The sequence below is a fragment of the Salvelinus namaycush genome, chromosome 28 (genome assembly GCF_016432855.1).
Source record: "Salvelinus namaycush isolate Seneca chromosome 28, SaNama_1.0, whole genome shotgun sequence".
In the NCBI taxonomy this organism is placed as follows: domain Eukaryota; kingdom Metazoa; phylum Chordata; class Actinopteri; order Salmoniformes; family Salmonidae; genus Salvelinus; species Salvelinus namaycush.
In genome coordinates, this window is record NC_052334.1 from 31,857,937 (window position 1) to 31,876,086 (window position 18,150).

At 41.7% G+C, this 18,150-nt stretch overlaps 1 protein-coding gene across 1 annotated transcript in view; it reads right to left on the reverse strand.

Moving 5' to 3' along the window:
* Positions 1-18,150, reverse strand: part of LOC120023072 (rho guanine nucleotide exchange factor 10-like) — a 105,214-nt gene that overhangs the window by 22,493 nt on the left and 64,571 nt on the right. Inside the window, exons 23-24 of the mRNA XM_038967027.1 lie at positions 16,837-17,066; positions 16,534-16,691 (exon numbers count right to left, since the gene is read on the reverse strand). Coding sequence (XP_038822955.1) covers positions 16,534-16,691; positions 16,837-17,066 — 388 coding nt within the window. The remainder of the gene's footprint in view (positions 1-16,533; positions 16,692-16,836; positions 17,067-18,150) is intronic.

Genomic DNA, 18,150 nt, shown 5'->3' on the forward strand with positions numbered 1-18,150 from the left:
AAAGAGAAGTGGGAGGCCCTGATGCACAACTGAGCAAGAGGACAAGTACATTAGTGTCTAGTTTGAGAAACAGACGCCTCACAAGTCCTCAACTGGCAGCTTCATTAAATAGTACCCGCAAAACTCCAGTCTCAACGTCAACAGTGAAGAGGCGACTCCGGGATGCTGGCCTTCTAGACAGAGTTGCAAAGAAAAAGCCATCTCAAACTTTCCAATAAAAATAAAAGATTAAGATGGCCAAAAGAACACAGACACTGGACAGAGGAACTCTGCCTAGAAGGCCAAAAACAAGGGCATTTGTAAGTGACGGCAAACTTTTGAACAGTAGTGTATATATAAAAGTCTGCAGCATTGCAACTCTAGAATGCAGTGCCATATGCTGTATTAGTATTTGTTACCTAATCATATAGCGTTATTTAATGCGTGTGAATGGATTTCGTTTCATAACTGAAATGAGTTTTATATTTAGGCTTATATGGAGGCGTTTATTTCTTATGGTTCCTTCTCTACCATAGTTCCTTTTAAAATGTAAATGGAACTCTAATATAAATGCTAATAGCGTCTGTGAGCCCACGCAATGTGACAAAGCACTGGAAGAGCTTTAGCTAGGACGCGGATGCACAAGTTTCACCACTGAAGCTAGGATGACTCATCATTTGAAGTTCAAGCTTGAGCTGACACTGTCACTCATGTAGAAAAACAAGTACGCAAATGAAAGGAAACCACTTTAAATTGTCATTCATAACTACCGTGTATCTCCATCTCTTCTCTCAGTGAAAACATTGAGGGAGCCAAAGGATAGTGGAGAACACCTGACAGGGCTGTCAACAACTCAGCTTTTCCATTCAGTCAAAGCAAAGGGAACATTCACGAAGTACCCTGACAAGTCCATTGAATTGAACAATCATCTGCTGCATGGAGAACAAAGGAACCATCATCTGATGTTTATAGGAAAGAAATATAAATGGAAACAGTGACATTCTGTTCAACAGAGATGGAACAAAAGTGGGCATTCTTTCAGCGTTGCAACATTCCCTTCCAGGCTTTACTGAGCTGGTTGAGGCTCAAGAGAATACTTTCGCTTCTTACTTTCCCTCCAGCAGATACCAGTATATCCTCTATCCCCCTCTCACACAACACAAAGTGCCCTGTTGGAGGGAAGGCAGCTTTACTCAACCTGGATTGGGATCAGGGATTTACCACATTTCCTTCTCACCATCTCTGGATATGTAACACAATATTATCTGGGAATGCAGCTGGAACAACTGAACCCCAGTTGCTGACTGGATTTACTGTTTCTATTGATTGGCAGGGTAGCCTTTTCACCTTGGTTCACCGAGCAAAATAAGTAGCTGACTGAAGCATCCCTGAACCTCAAAGCTGGAAATTAGATAAAGGTTAAAACAGAGGCTAGTGGACTAAACTCAACTCCATGATAAACATCTCAATGGAGATAAGTTGCAATGAGTTTTGGCAGAGTATACCTCCAACTACAATGCATTCTGAAATAATTCAGACCCCTCGACTTTTCCCACTTTGTTAAGTTACAGCCTCATTTTAAAATGGATGAAAATGTTTGTCCACAATCAATCTACACACAATACCCCATAATGACAAAGCAAAAACTTTTTTAGAAATGTATGCACATTTATATAAAAAAAAGAAATTACATTTACATAAGTGTTCAGAGCCTTTACTCAGTACTTTGTTGAAGCGCCTTTGGCAGCGATTACAGCCTCGAATCTTCTTGGGTATGACGCTGCAAACTTGGCACACCTGTATTTGGGGAGTTTCTCCTATTCTTCTCTGCAGATCCTCTCAAGCTCCATCAGGTTGGATGGGGAGCGTTGCTGTACAGCTATTTTCAGGTCTCTCCAGAGATGTTTGATCAGGTTCAAGTCCGGGCTCTGGCTGGGCCACTCAAGGACATTCAGAGACTTGTCCCGAAGCAACTCCTATGTTGTATTGGCTGTGGGCTTAGGCTCGTTGTCCTGTTGGAAGGTGAACCTTCCAGTCTGAGGTCCTGAGTGCTCTTGAGCAGGTTTTCATCAAGGATCTCATTATGCTCCGTTCATCTTTCCCTCGATCCTGACTAGTCTCCCAGTCCCTGCCGCTGAAAAACATCCCCACAGCATAATGCTGCCACCACCATGTTTCACCGTAGGGATGGTGCCAGGTTTCCTCCAGATGTGACACTTGGCATTTAGGCCAAAGAGTTCAATCTTGGTTTCATCAGACCAGATAAATATTGTTTCTCATGGTCTGAGAGTCCATAAAGGCCTGATTGGTGGAGTGCTGCAGAGATGCTTGTCCTTCTGGAAGGTTCTCCCATCTCCACAGAGGAACTCTGGAGCTCTGTCAGAGTGACCATCGGTTTCTTGGTCACCTCCCTAACCAAGGCCCTTCACCCCCAATTGCTCAGTTTGGATGGGCGGCCAGCTCTAGGAAGAGTCTTGGTGGTTCCAAACTTCTTCCATTTAAGAATGGAGACCACTGTGTTCTTGGGGACCTTTAATGCTGCAGAAATGTTTTGGTACCCTTCCCCAGATCTGTGCAGAGCTGCAAAGAGAAAGCCATATCTCAGACTGGCCAATAAAAAGGAAAGATTAAGATGGGCAAACCACAGACACTGGACAGAGGAACTCTGCCTAGAAGGACAGCCTCCCGGAGTCGCCTCTTCACCGTTGAGACTGGTGTTTTGTGGGTACTATTTAATGAAGCTGCCAGTTGAGGACTTGTGAGGCATCTGTTTCTCAAACTAGACACTAATGTACTTGTGCTCTTGCTCAGTTGTGCACTGGGGCCTCCCACTCTTTCTATTCTGGTTAGAGACAGTTTGCTCTGTTCTGTGAAGGGAGTAGTACACAGTATTGTACGAGAACTTCAGTTTCTTGGCAATTTCTCGCATGGAATAGCCTTAATTTCTCAGAACAAGAATAGACTGACGAGTTTCAGAAGAAAGGTCTTTTTGAGCCTGTAATCGAACCCACAAATGCTGATGATCCAGATACTCAACTAGTCTAAAGAGCATTTTTGTTGCTTCTTTAATCAGAACAACAGTTTTCAGCTGTGCTAACATAATTGCAAAAGGGTTTTCTAATGATCAATAAACTTGGATTAGCTAATAGAACGTGCCATTGGAACACAGGACTGACGGTTGCTGATAATGGATCTCTGTATGCCTATGTAGATATTACATTTAAAAAAAATTAAATACAGTTTCCAACTACAATAGTCATTTACAACATTAACAAGGTCTACATTGTATTTCTGATCAATTTGATGTTATTTTAAAAATGGACAAAAAAAAAAAGAGCTTTTCTTTCAAAAACAAGGACATTTCTAAGTGACCCCAAACTTTTGAACAGTAGTGTATATACAGCGGATTTTAGTTTAGTCAGCTAGTCAGGGGCCAACCAGGGCCACAGAGAATGAGTGTCATGCAGAGTGGGCACCAACACCAACAGACAGATCTGCAAGGCACATAGACATTTCAGTCATGGAAAAAGACCCTAAACTACAGTTCTGAGTCATAAGACTCAGCGAGCTGCATGTCATGCCGATGGTGTAATTAATGTCTGGCTGAGATAAACAACATAGCAAGCCCTTGACAATGGTAGTGTCTCACCACCCTGTCTTAATGTGCTCATGTTGCTGTCACTAAACTCACTATACTCATTCAACAACAACAACAAGCAAAGTGTTTTCATACTATGAGAGAGAAAAATACATTCAGACAAAGACACAAGTACAGGGAGATAGAGAGACAGACAGCGCAGAGGAGAGAGCTAGTGTGCTAGCGCTGCAGGATATTAAAGGGGTCAGCGCTAGCTAGCAGATTAGCGACTTCTCCCAGGCAACCAGGCCAGGCTCCATGGAGACAGAACGCTGTGAGACCTAGTACAGCCAGCCAGCCACAGAGAGAGAGGGAGGTCTTGGTCCCTGGAGCAGAGTTAATTCATACTGGTGATTCACCCTGTATGCCACAGGGACTGGGTCAACACACACACCTAACAACTTCTCTATGAGTCTGCAACCCAGCATCACCCAATTTCCTCTCAACTGTCTAGTTGGGAAAAGGTCAGGTCTTCCTCCAAGAGAGGCTGAATCTGTTCCTCTATTCATGTTTCTTGGTTGGACTGAATGCACAGTAGCAACAGCAGCTTACCTTTCTCCTTGGCCAGATCTGACCTAGCACATAATTTGAAATATAAATATGCAGTCATGCGTAAATACATTAAGTATGGGTGGTCCAACAGAGCTACATAAACACAGAACACCTACCAGGATTTAAAACAAAACAAAAACTTTTTCATTTAAATAAATTTGTATTTTAGGTTTGGTTAAGCTAAATGTAGCTAGTACCATGGCTGTAAGTATACCTATTTCAATTAAACTTAAAAACAAACCGTTAACACTAGAACCGCCATAGGCCAACGGCCACTGACGTTTGATTTTGTAAATAAAAAATATCTGCCCAAAAGATAAGCTGTCCTGCTCCTTCAAAGACTTCACCTAAATGTTTGTATTTTACACTGCAAATTTTTCTGAATTTTGAAATTACAAACAGAAATTATTAAAAAGTAATTAGCCTTTTTACTTGTAGGACGTTGGTACCCAGCCAGCTGCTAATGCATCTCTCTCTCCTCACTGAATGACAAATGGATAATTTGCACCGTACTTCACAATTGAATTAGGCCTAACTGAATGATAAGGAGGGTGAAGAGGTTGATTTTATTTAGAAATACAAGTGTAATGATGAGTTTGTGTTATGCCTATTTATAAGCAGCAAATAATTTGACCGTGTGCCTTAATTACGGTTACCGTATTACCACCCCACCGGCAGTCGCGAGTCATGATGGCACTCAAATTTCATGTGACCGGAATTGCATAAAGACGTGCGCAGTTGCGTTCCCAATGTGTCTGTCTTCACTTGTAGCCTGTGAGAAAGACCCGATCATGTGACAGAGCCATGTGAGTGAGAGGTGCTTCGGCACGTAGCAAGGAGAAGGGAATTATAATTATTATATTCAGCTCAAGGGCACAACGGCCACTGGCAGCAAACGGAATGGATTTTTTTTTTTGGGGGGGGGAGGGGGGGTGTTATGGCCACACAAAGGGGATGCAGCTGGGAAATTCTTGTCAAATTGTGAATGAGAGACTGATGAAGTGTGTACAGCCTGTGCAAAAAACAAAGCGGAGCTCATGCCTTTAATGCAACTTTTTTCAAATCATAAATTAGAGTTGCATCATTTAGACTTAGTATGTATTAAAAATCTAAACATACAACTCAACATTTGTATAACAACTAAAGTTACATAAATAACTCTAAATTTAGCATATAGGAGTACCTGTTTCTTTGCTAACCGCTCAACACAGAATAGCCGCATGTGGGCACTCCCTCAAATCGTTTGGAGAAAATATCCTTTCTATTTCATTCAGCTATGTTCGATTGTATTCTTCGTACTATAAAATAATGGGACGGAATTCTAAGCAAATATTGTCTGCTAAATGAACTAGTGTAACCCACAGCAATATGGCATAGACAGATAAAGGGCCTAACTTAAGGACAATGCAGAGTATGCTATTCTGTTCTTCTGAAATAGACATTTTCTTCATGTCATGTTTCTTTAGACCTGTCTAAAATATATAATCGATTTAATGTGATGGTGTAGGCCAGTGGTTGCCAAACTTTTTAATAGTCTCATACCCCTTCAACCATTCAACCTCCAGCTGCGTACCCCCTCTAGCACCAGGGTCAACGCACTCTCAAATGTTGTTTTTTGCCATCATTGTAAGCCTGCCACACACACACATACATTTCTTAAACATAAGTGTGTGAGTTTGTCTTACTTCCCACTTGACGGGTTGTGACAAATAGCTCTTACAGGAGCAGGGCACAAATAATACTCAATAATTTAGCACTTTATTTTGCTCATCTTACATATAAAACTTTTTTTGTTCATCAAACATTGTGAATAACTCACCACAGGTTAACTTCTTGAGCCTATGGGGGTGCCATTTCGACTTTGTTAAAATGAGTTCCCAAATTAAACTGCCTCGTACTCAATTCTTGCTCGTACAATATGCATATTATTATTACTATTGGATAGAAAACACTCTAGTTTCTAAAACCGTTTGAATTATTTCTCTGAGTGAAACAGAACTCATTCTGCAGCACATTTCCTGTCAGGGAGTGAGATTTCAGAAATCGAGGTCCCTGTTCTGAGGACAGTTTATAAGTCCCCATGTAAGCCATCGGGCTACATGCACTGCATACGTCTTCCTCTAGATGTCAGTAAGCGGGGAGAATTTGAATGGAGTGGATTGCGCAATCTGGGCCCTTTATAAGACCGTGGAACGGATGTACCGTCCTTTTCAACGGTGCGCCTGACGCATGAAGACATCACAATGGCGTCCTGCAAACGCTTTCGTTTTAGTAGTTCTATATCTCCGGTCATGTTTTTATTCGTTATAGGTGTTAGACATCATAAGGTAGTTAATTTAAACCGATTTAGCAGTTTATAGCAGTTTATTGCGATTTTCTGGGATTTCTTTGTCATGCGCTTTCACGAGTTGGACACCTCTCCAGTTGGCGGCTAACATTAGCGGCTATTTCGACCGGACAAGAGGACATCTTTCAACCCAAAGACGATTGTTCTGGAGAAAGGACACCTTGCCCAAGATTCTGATGGAAGCTCAGCTAATAGTAAGCAGTCTTTATGCTGTTAATTCGTACTTATGTTGACAAATGTCAGATAATAATTCCGCCATGAATTATGGTGCGGTCTCGCTTTAGCGCACGCTGTATGCTTGAAGTAACGTTAATTTTAAAAATGTAACCCAGCGATTGCATTAAGAACTAATTTGTCTTTCAATTGCTGTCCAACCTGTATTTTTTAGTCAAGTTTTGGAATAGTTACTGATTAGAGTAGGTGCCTCTTCAAAGATTTCTCCTGCCATTTTCTGGGCAGCTTTGCTACTTTTCTCATTGTATAACCACGATTTGTGCCGCTAAATATGCACATTTTCGAACAAACTCTATATGCATTGTGTAATATGATGTTATAGGACTGTCATCTGAAGAAGTTTTGAGAAGGTTAGTGAAAAAATTAATATCTTTTGGTGGTTTATACATAATCGCTATGTTTGGCTTGAATCAATGCGGTTGTGATGTTTGCTATTGTGGTATGCTAATATAACGCTATATTGTGTTTTCGCTGTAAAACACTTAGAAAATCTGAAATATTGTCTGGATTCACAAGATCTGTGTCTTTCAATTGCTGTACGCTGTGTATTTTTAAGAAATGTTTTATGATGAGTAATTAGGTAATACACGTTGCTCTCTGTAGTTATTCTAGTCGCTTTGGTGAGAGTTGTGATGGTGGCTGCAATGGTAAACTATGATTTATACCTGAAATATGCACATTTTTCTAACAAAACATATGCTATACAATAAATATGTTACCAGACTGTCATCTGATGAAGTTGTTTCTTGGTTAGTGGCTATTTATATCTTTATTTGGTCGAATTTGTGATAGCTACTGATGGAGTAAAAAACTGGTGGAGTAAAAAAAGTGGTGTCTTTTGCTAACGTGGTTAGCTAATAGATTTACATATTGTGTCTTCCCTGTAAAACATTTTAAAAATCAGAAATGATGGCTGGATTCACAAGATGTGTATCTTTCATCTGGTGTCTTGGACTTGTGATTTAATGATATTTAGATGCTAGTATTTACTTGTGACGCTATGCTAGGCTATGCTAGTAGCTTTTCTACTGATGGGGGTGCTCCCGGATCCGGGTTTGGGAGGTGTTAGAGGTTAATGAGAAGGGTCTGCTTGAAAGAATGCACATAACTCTGCAATGTTGGGTTGTATTGGAGAGTCTTAAATAATTTCCCACACAGTCTGCCTGTATTTAGTTCTCATGCTTGTGAGGGTCGAGAATCCACTCTCACATACAGTTGAAGTCGGAAGTTTAGATAAACTTAGGTTGGAGTCATTAATACTCGTTTTTCAACCACTCCACAAATTTCTTGTTAACAAACTAATAGTTTTGGCAAGTCAGTTACGACATCTACTTTGTGCATGACACAAATCATTTGTCCAACAATTGTTTACAGACAGATTATTTCACTTGTAATTCACAGTACCACAATTCCAGTGGGTCAGAAGTTTACATACACTAAGTTGACTGTGCCTTTAAACAGCTTGGAAAATTCCAGAAAATGATGTCATAGCTTTAGAAGCTTCTGATAGGCTAGTTGACATTTGAGTCAATTGGAGGTGTACCTGTGGATGTATTTCAAGGCCTACCTTCAAACTCCGTGCCTCTTTGCTTGACATCATGGGAAAATCAAAAGAAATCAGCCAAGACCTCAGGAATAAAAAATTGTAGACCTCCACAAGTCTGGTTCATCCTTGGGAGCAATTTCCAAACGCCTGAAGGTACCATGTTCGTCTGTACAAACAATAGTACGCAAGTATAATAAACACCATGGGACCATGCAGCCGTCATACCGCTCAGGAAGGAGACGCGTTCTGTCTCCTAGAGATGAACGTACTTTGGTGCGAAAAGTGCAAATCAATCCCAGAACAACAGCAAAAGGACCTTGTGAAGATGCTGGAGGAAACCGGTAAAAAAGTATCTATAGCCATAGTAAAACGAGTCCTATATCGACATAACCTGGAAGGCCGCTCAGCAAGGAAGAAGACACTGCTCAAAAACCGCCAGAAAAAAAGCCATACTACGGCTTGCAACTGCACATGGGGACAAAGATCGTACTTTTTGGAGAAATGTCCTCTGGTCTGATGAAACAAAAATATAACTATTTGGCTATAATGACCATCGTTATGTTTGGAGGAAAAAGGGGGAAGCTTGCAAGCCGAAGAACACCATCCCTACCGTGAAGCACGGGGGTGGCAGCATCATGTTGTGAGGGTGCTTTGCTGCAGGAGGGACTGGTGCACTTCACAAAAGAGATGGCATCATGAGGCAGGAAAATTATATGGACATATTGAAGCAACATCTCAAGACATCAGTCAGGAAGTTAAAGCTTGGTCGCAAATGGGTCTTCCAAATGGACAATGACCCCACGCATTCTTCCAAAGTTGTTGCAAAATGGCTTAAGGACAACAAAGTCAAGGTATTGGAGTGGCCATTGCAAAGTCCTGACCTCAACCCTATAGAAAATTTGTGGGCAGGACTGAAAAAGCGCGTGCGAGAAAGGAGGCCTACAAACCTGACTCAGTTACATCAGCTCTGTCAGGAGGAATGGGCCAACATTCACCCAACTTATTGTGGGAAGTTTGTGGAAGGATACCCGAAACATTTGACCCAAGTTAAACAATTTAAAAGGCAATGCAACCAAATACTAATTGAGTATATGTAAACTTCTGACCCACTGGGAATGTAATATAAGGAATGAAAGCTGAAATAAATAATTATCTACTATTATTCTGACATTTCACATTCTTAAAATAAAGTGGTGATCCTACTGACCTAAGACAGGGAATTTTCACTAGGATTAAAATGTCAGGAATTGTGAAAAACTGAGTTTAAAATGTACTTGTCTAAGGTGTATGTAAACTTCCAACTTCAACTGTAGGTACGTGGTTGCAAAGATCATCAGTGTCTTAACAGCACGATTTGCCAAGGCAGGATACTCTGAGCGCAGCCCAATCCAGAATTCTGAGAGTGGCTTTTGATTAAATAAAATTTACACAGAACCGCTTGTTGCACTTTCGATGAGGCTCTCTTGTTCAGATATCGGTAAGTCGACTCGAGACAGGGCATGAAAGGGATAACGAATCCAGTTGTTTGTGTCACCCGTTTCAGGAAAGTACCTGCATAATTGCGCACCCAACTCACTCAGGTGCTTCGCTATATCTCATTTTACATTGTTTGTAAATTGAGTTAATTTGCACACAAAAAAATCATACAATGATGGAAAGACCTGCGTGTTGTCCTTGTTAATGCAGACAGAAGAGCGCCAACTTCTTAAATCATAGCCTCAATTTTGTCCCGCACATTGAATATAGTTGCGGAGTCCCTGTAATCCTAGATTCAGATCATTCAGGCGAGAAAAAACATCACTCAGACCAGTCGTGTGAGAAACTCGTCATCATGCAAGCGGTCAGACAAGTGAAAATTATGGTCAGTAAAGAAAACTTTAAGCTCAATTCTCTCAATTAAAAAAAAAAATGAAGAAATGTGTCAATACTTTGCCCTTTGATAACCAGCTCACTTCTGTAAGTTGTAAAAGCGTTACATGGTCACTGCCCATATCATTGCAAAGTGCAGAAAATACACTAGAGTTCAGGGGCCTTGCTTTAACTTCTTATGACTGCAGGGGCAGTATTGAGTAGCTTGGATGAAAGGTGCCCAGAGGTGCCCATAGTAAACTGCCTGCTCCTCAGTCCCAGTTGCTAATATATGCATATTATTATTAGTATTGGATAGAAAACACTGAAGTTTCTAAAACTATTTGAATGATGTCTGTGAGTATAACAGAACTCATATGGCAGGCAAAAACCTGAGAAAAAAATCCAAACAGGAAGTGGGAATTCTGAGGTTGGTAGATTTTCAACACAGCCCCTATTGAATACACAGTGGGATATGGATGAGTTTGCACTTCCTACGGCGTCCACTAGATGTCAACAGTCTGTAGAACCTTGTCTGATGCCTCTACTGTGAAGTGGGGCCAAAGGAGACAGGAATTAGTCAGGTCTATCATGACCTGACCATGCTCTGACCATGCTCTGACCATGCTCTGACCATGCTCTGACCATGCTCTGACCTCACATGAGAGGGAGCTCTGTTCCATTGCACATCTGAAGTCAATGTAATTCTCCGGTTGGAACATTACTGAAGATTTATGTTAAAAACATTCTAAAGATTGATTCAATACATCGTTTGACATGTTTCTACTGACTGTTACGGAACTTTTCGACATTGTCAGCTTTTAGTGAACGCGCTTTCTGACTTTGGATTTGTTTACCAAACACGCTAACAAAAATAGCTATTTGGACATAAATGATGGACATTACCGAACAAAACAAACATTTCTTGTGGAAGTGGGAGTCCTGGGAGTGCATTCCGACGAAGATCAGCAAAGGTAAGTGAAGATTTATAATGCTTTTTATGAGTTTTGTTGACTGCACAATTTGGCGGGTAACTGTATGGCTTCCTTTTGTGGCTGAACGCTGTTCTCAGATTATTTAATATTGTGCTTTTGCCGTAAAGCTTTTGAAATCTGACACAGTGGTTGCATTAAGAACAAGTGTATCTTTAATTCTATGTAAAACATGTATCTTTCATGATGAGTATTTATGTTATTTGACGTGGCTCTCTCTCCGGATATTTTGGAGGCATTTTTGAACATGGCGCCAATGTAAACTGAGGTTTTTGGATAGAAATATGAACTTTATCGAACAAAACATATATTTATTGTGTAACATTGTGTCTTATGAGTGTCATCTGATGAAGATCATCAAAGGTTAGTGATTAATTTGATCTCCATTTCTGCATTTTGTGACTCCTGTCTTTGGCTGGGAAATTGGCTGTGTTTTTCTGTGATTTTGCGGTGACCTAACAATCGTTTGTGGTGCTTTCGCTGTAAAGCCTATTTGAAATCGGACACTTTGGTGGGATTAATAACAAGATTACCTTTAAAATGGTATAAGATACTTGTATGTTTGAGGAATTTTTATTATGAGATTTCTGTTGTTTGAATTTGGCGCCCTGTACTTTCACTGGCTGTTGTCATATCCCGTTAACGGGATTGCAGCCATAAATTAACATAGTTAACCATTTTCATTGTAGTGTCCAAAACATCTTTCAAGCTGTCAGGCACTCCCTTGGCAGCAAGAGCCTCTCGGTGGATGCTGCAGTGTCCCCAAGTGGCATCGGGAGCAACTGCTTGCACGCGCATTACCACTCCACTATGTCTCCCTGTCATGGCTTTTGTCTCCCTGTCATGGCTTTTGTCTCCCTGTCATGGCTTTTGTCTCCCTGTCAACGCATCTTGACCAAAGTCCATTTGATGTCACAAAGCTGTCCAGTACTTAAAAAATATTATCTCCTGTTGTCCTGGTTTGCAGAAGAGGATGCCTCCCTTAATTGACCCTCCATAAACATAACGGACATATACCAGGAGTTGTGCCAGGCCCGCCACGTCTGTTGACTCATCCAGCTGTAACGCATATAATTCACTGGCTTGTAAGCGAAGCAGTAATTGTTTCAAAACATCTCCTGCCATGTCACTGATGCGTTGTGAAACAGTGTTGTTTGATGAAGGCATTGTTTGTATAGTTTTTTTTGGGGCCTTTTCCCCCAGCATTGTCCCAGCCATATCCGCTGCAGCAGGAAGAATGAAGTCCTCCACAATAGTATGGGGCTTCCCTGTTCTAGCCACTCGGTAGCTCACTATATAAGACACTTCTAGCCCCTTCTTATTAATGGTATCTGTTGCTTTTTTACATGTCTTACTACTCGAAAGTCGCCTTAATTCTCACTCAAACTCCTGTGGCTTATTTTTCAAATTGGCATGTTTTGTTTCTAAATGTCTGCGCAAAAGTGAAGGTTTCATCGAGTTGTGAGATAGTACTTTTGCACATATAACACACTGGCTGATGAAAGGCACTAGTCCGAATATAAGTGAACCCCAACTCAATGTAGTTATCATCATATTTGCGCCTTCGATGGTCCAACGTCCCTGTCTGTTGTTCGGTGCTTTCCCAGGTAAGGGGGCAGATTCACAACTGTCAGATTCACAACTGTCAGTGTCCATGCTAGCTGGGCTAACAACAAATGTAGAATTACTGATGCTAGCATTGGATGTGCTCGTGGAAGCAGAACTTGTTTTGTCAACAGGTGCAGTACTGCTGGTAGTAGCAGTACTACCAGTAGAGCTGGTATGTGTCTCTATGGATGCGGGCCTTTTTTAAAAACATTCAGCAATTTCCCAGCAAACGGAATGAGCAGCAGCTACGTTTGGCTACATACAGACCGTTAGTGGAATTCCCGCAAGAGAGTAACGGTTAATGTGATTGGATGTTAATTATTTGACTAGGCTACCTGTATTCGACATTGTGTTGTTATTTCGCTGAACACTAGATGGTTTAATTTTATTTTTGGCAGTGAAATGAGGCTACTCAGACGAGAGAAAAAAACTCACCCAAATGTATAGGCCCATTGGACTTTTTGGGGAATACCTGGTGTTGGCTATATTACATGGATTTAGACTTTAAAATGTAGATGTTCCAAAGGTCTGCATCAGTGGCTTGTAGACTATGCGTGGAAGCCAGGAGATGCTAAATGTATTTATGTTAATTAACGGTCAATTACCGTGAAACCGGCAGTTAATTGCTTTACAATCACCAGCTGACAAAATGTCATGACCGCCCATCCCCATCTACTGCATTACTAACCGAATGTAAAGGGAAACTAAAACATGTTACATGTGGTAGTAGGCATTAAGAATAATGCAAAACATATCCTTGACTCTATCAAGCCAAGCAAACGATGCCAATCCACTGAATGAATGACAAATGGATAGAATTGTGCAAGTTACTTCAAATTAGGCCAAACTTCATTCAAAGACTCAATCATGGACAATCTTACTGACAGTTGTGGCTGCTTTGTGTGATGTATTGTTGTCTCTACCTTCTTGCCCTTTGTGCTGTTGTCTGTGCCCAATAATGTTTGTACCATGTTTTGTGCTGCTACCATGTTGTGTTGCTACCATGTTATTGTTATGTTGTGTTGCTACCATGCTATGTTGTTGTCTTAGGTCTCTCTTTATGTACTGTTGTGTTGTCTCTCTCGTTGTGATGTGTGTTTTGTCCTATATTTATTTTGTATTATATTTATTGATTTTAATCCCAGGCCCCCGTCCCCGCAAGAGGCCTTGTGGTAGGCCGTCATTGTAAATAAGAATTTGTTCTTAACTGACTTGCCTAGTTAAATAAAGGTTAAAAAACCCCAGCATAGACCAACGGCCACTGACGTTTGATTTTGTAAATAAAAAATAAAAAAGCAGCATCCAAAAAAAGATGTCCTGCTCCTTCCCTGACTTCTCCTAATTGTTTGTATTTTACACTGCTCATGTGTAAAATTTGTAAAATTATCACAAACAGAAAAGTATTTCAAGCCTTTTTACCAGTTTCTTTCACACCTAGTCCTAACTTAACCCACCAAGTCAAATGTGCTGTAGGATGTTGGTACCCAGCCAGGTGCGAATGAGTCTGTCTCTCCTCACTGAATGAATGACAAATGGATGAATGGGTGATATGTGCACCTTACTTAACAATTGAATTTAAATTAGGCTGAACTGAATGATAAAGAGGGTAAAGAGGTTGATTTAATTTAGAAAGACAATAGTGTAAGGAGTTTGTGTATTGCCTATTTATCAGCAGCAAATAATTTGACCATGTGCCTTGGGTGTTGATAGCATTCTCTTTTACATTTTACTTTATAAAAATAAGCTGTTACAGGACTGCTTATTATAACTATTACTAATCCAATTTATTGTAAGGGAAACTAACAGGAAAGGGCCTTCCCCAAACTGTTGCCACAAAGTTGGAAGCACAGAATAGTCTAGAACGTCAACGTATGCTGTAGCGTTAAGATTTCCCTTCACTGGAACTGGCCTAGCCCGAACCATGAAAAACAGCCCCAGATCATTATTCCTCTTCCACCAAACTTTACAGTTGGCCCCTATGCATTGGGGCAGTTAGCGTTCTCCTGGCATCCGCCAACCCAGATTTGTCCGTCGGACTACCAGATAGTGAAGTGTGATTCATCACTCCAGAGAACGTGTTTTCACTGCTCCAGAGTCCAATGGCAGTGAGCGTTACACCACTTCAGCCGACGCTTGGCATTGGACATGGTGATCTTAGGCTTGTGTGCGACTGCTCGGCCATGGAAACCCATTTCATGAAGCTCCCGACGAACAGTTATTGTGCTGACGTTGCTTCTAGAGGCAGTTTGCAACTCGGTAGTGAGTGTTCCAACCGAGGACAGACAATCAGCACTTGGCACTTGGCTGTCCCGTTCAGTGAGCTTGTGTAGCTTACCACTTTGTGGCTGAGCTGTTGTTGCTCCTAGATGTTTCCACTTCACAATAACAGCACTTACAGTTGACCAGGGCAGGTCTAGCAGGGCAGAAATTTGATGGAACTGACTTGTAAAGGTGGCGTCCTATGACGGTGCCACGTTGAAAGTCACTGAGCTCTTCAGTAAGGCCATTCTCCTGCCAATGTTTGTGTATGGAGATTGTATGGCTGTGTGCACATTTGTATACACCTGTCAGCAACGGGTTTGTGTATTGCCTGAATTAAAAAAAAAAAATTATATCACATTTACATAAGTATTCAGACCCTTTACTCAGTACTTTGTTGAAGCACCTTTGGCAGTGATTACAGCATCAAGCCTTCTTGGGTATGACGCTGCAAACTTGGCACACCTGTATTTGGGGAGTTTCTCCTATTCTTCTCTGCAGATCCTCTCAAGCTCCATCAGGTTGGATGGGGAGCGTTGCTGCACAGCTATTTTCAGGTCTCTCCAGAGATGTTCGATCAGGTTCAAGTCCGGGCTCTGGCTGGGCCACTAAAGTACATTCAGAGACTTGTCCCAAAGCCACTCCTGCGTTGTCTTGGCTGTATGCTTAGGGTCATTGTCCTGTGTCCTGTTGGAAGGTGAACCTTCGCCCCAGTCTGAGGTCCTGAGCGCTCTGGAGCAGGTTTTCATCAAGGGTCTCTTTGTATTGTGCTCCGTTCATCTTTCCCTCGATCCTGACTAGTCTCCCAGTCCCTGCCTCTGAAAAACATCCCCACAACATGATGCTGCCACCACCATGCTTCACCGTAGGGATGGTGCCAGGTTTCCTCCAGATGTGAAGTTTGGCATTCAGGCCAGAGTTCAATCTTGGTTTCATCAGGCCAGAGAATCTTGTTTCTCATGGTCTGAGTGTCTTTAGGTGCCTTTTGCCAAACTCCAAGCGTGCTGTCATGTGCCTTTTACTGACTTCTGTCTGGACACTACCATAAAGGCCTGATTAGTGGAGTGCTGCAGAGATGGGAGAATCTTCCAGAAGGACAACCATCTCCACAGAGGAACTCCAGAGCTCTGTCAGAGTGACCATTGGGTTCTTGGTCACCTCCCTGAGCAAGGCCATTCTGATATATATATATATATCTAAATACCTGTTTTCGCTTTGCCATTATGGGGTATTGTGTGTAAACTGCTGAGGATTTTTATGTAAATGTAATCCATTTTAGAATAAGGCTGTAGCGTAACAATACAATGTGAAAAATGTCAAGGGGTCTGAATACTTTCCAAAGGCACTGTATAGTGTAGTTTATGCACTATTTATCAAGCATCAGTGCTCATGTTTGCTGCACGTTGCGGGTTGATATGCATCTGATGCATATGCTAAAGGTAGCAACCCGGCAACGTTCTCTAGCGGGTGTTTATAGGCTGAAAGGCAGTTCTAGTGTTAAGAGACAGACAGCCTTCAGAACAAGCCTCACCTTGTGCTCTGGAGTAGATGGCAACTGAGCCACTCACTAGGCCAGCGTATAAACACTGCTTCTTGTGCACCAGGCTGGTCACGGTGGACTTGTCTAGGATGAAGAAGTGTTGGAGACGCACCTTCTTGGACTGCTGGCTGCTCTTATAGACTATGATACTGCAGAGAGGCAGAGAAAGGTTGTGAAGTGATGTCATGAGCTATGTTTCTAAATCAAATACAATCAAATCAATGAGTAGATTTATTTAGCTGACAGCAGAACCCAGAGTAGGCTATGACTACATAATCTGTTGACATCACATACCTGCCCTCCTCCATGCCCAGGCAGACAGTAGGGTTGTCACTGGCCTTCCCCACTAAGGAGATGTTATTTTCGGGGTTCCCCATCCTATTCTCCTGGGTACTCTGCTCCATGGGTACATAGGCCATGCACAGGATCCGAGACTCCACATTGAAACACTCTGTCACCTTGGGGCTGGAGTTCTGCATGGCCACGATGGCTATCTGACCCATCTGGTTGGTGCAGCTCGCCACCTGAACAGGGGTAGGAGTAGTAACAGTTAGGAGTAGGAAAACAAGTTTTTCATGACCACATGACCTGACCAGGAAAGACTCCATGCCCCAGCTATAAAATACAATCCTTTCTACAGAGCTTTCTAATTCTGACCTCATCAGGGGTTGTGATAAAATAGATCAAGTGGGAAAACAACAACCACGACAACAAACATTGACAATGCTTTTAACCACTCCAGCAGAAAGCTGTACAGCAGACTGACCAATAGGAGCGTAGAGTGGGAGAGAACAGCCCTCTCAAATCCAGGCCAACAGTGAGTCATTTACAATGGAAAAGTGGGAGCCGTCATTGTAATGAGAACAGTCCATCACTGGAGTACATTTGGAGTCACAGATCTGTGCATGTGTTATCCCTGCCGCTGAAGTAAATACACACAGCTAAGAGGCTCTCAAACGGATACATACATTAAATATGCCACTGGTTCAGAGTTATAGCTCATGAATGAAAGGGCCTCTGTTCAATATTTAATTCCGATCTCACTGGGAGTGGAAGAAAGCTTTTTTTTATAGGGATTAAAAGCTGATGAGTAAAATGGCTACTCGCAATAATTGCCACTGGTTACAAATCAAATCAAAGTTTGTCACGTGCGCCGAATACAAAAGGTACAGTGAAATGCTTACTTACAGCCTCTAACCAACTGTGCAAAAAAGGTATTAGGTGAACAATAGGTAAGTAAAGAAATAAAAACAGTAAAAAGACAGTGAAAAACAGTAGCGAGGCTATAATAGAAGCGAGGCTACATACAGGTACCGGTTAGTTGGGCTGATTGAGGTAGTATGTACATGTAGATATGGTTAAAGTGACTATGCATATGTGATGAACAGAGAGTAGCAGTAGCGTAAAAGAGGGGACACAATGCAGATGGCCTGGTTAGCCAATGTGCGGGGGCAATGGTTGGTCGGGCCAATTGAGGTAGTATGTACATGAATGTACAGATAAAGTGAATATGCATATATGATAAACAGAGAGTAGCAGCAGCGTAAAAGAGGGGTTGGGGGGGACACACAATGCAAATAGTCCAGGTAGCCATTTGATTAGAGAGAA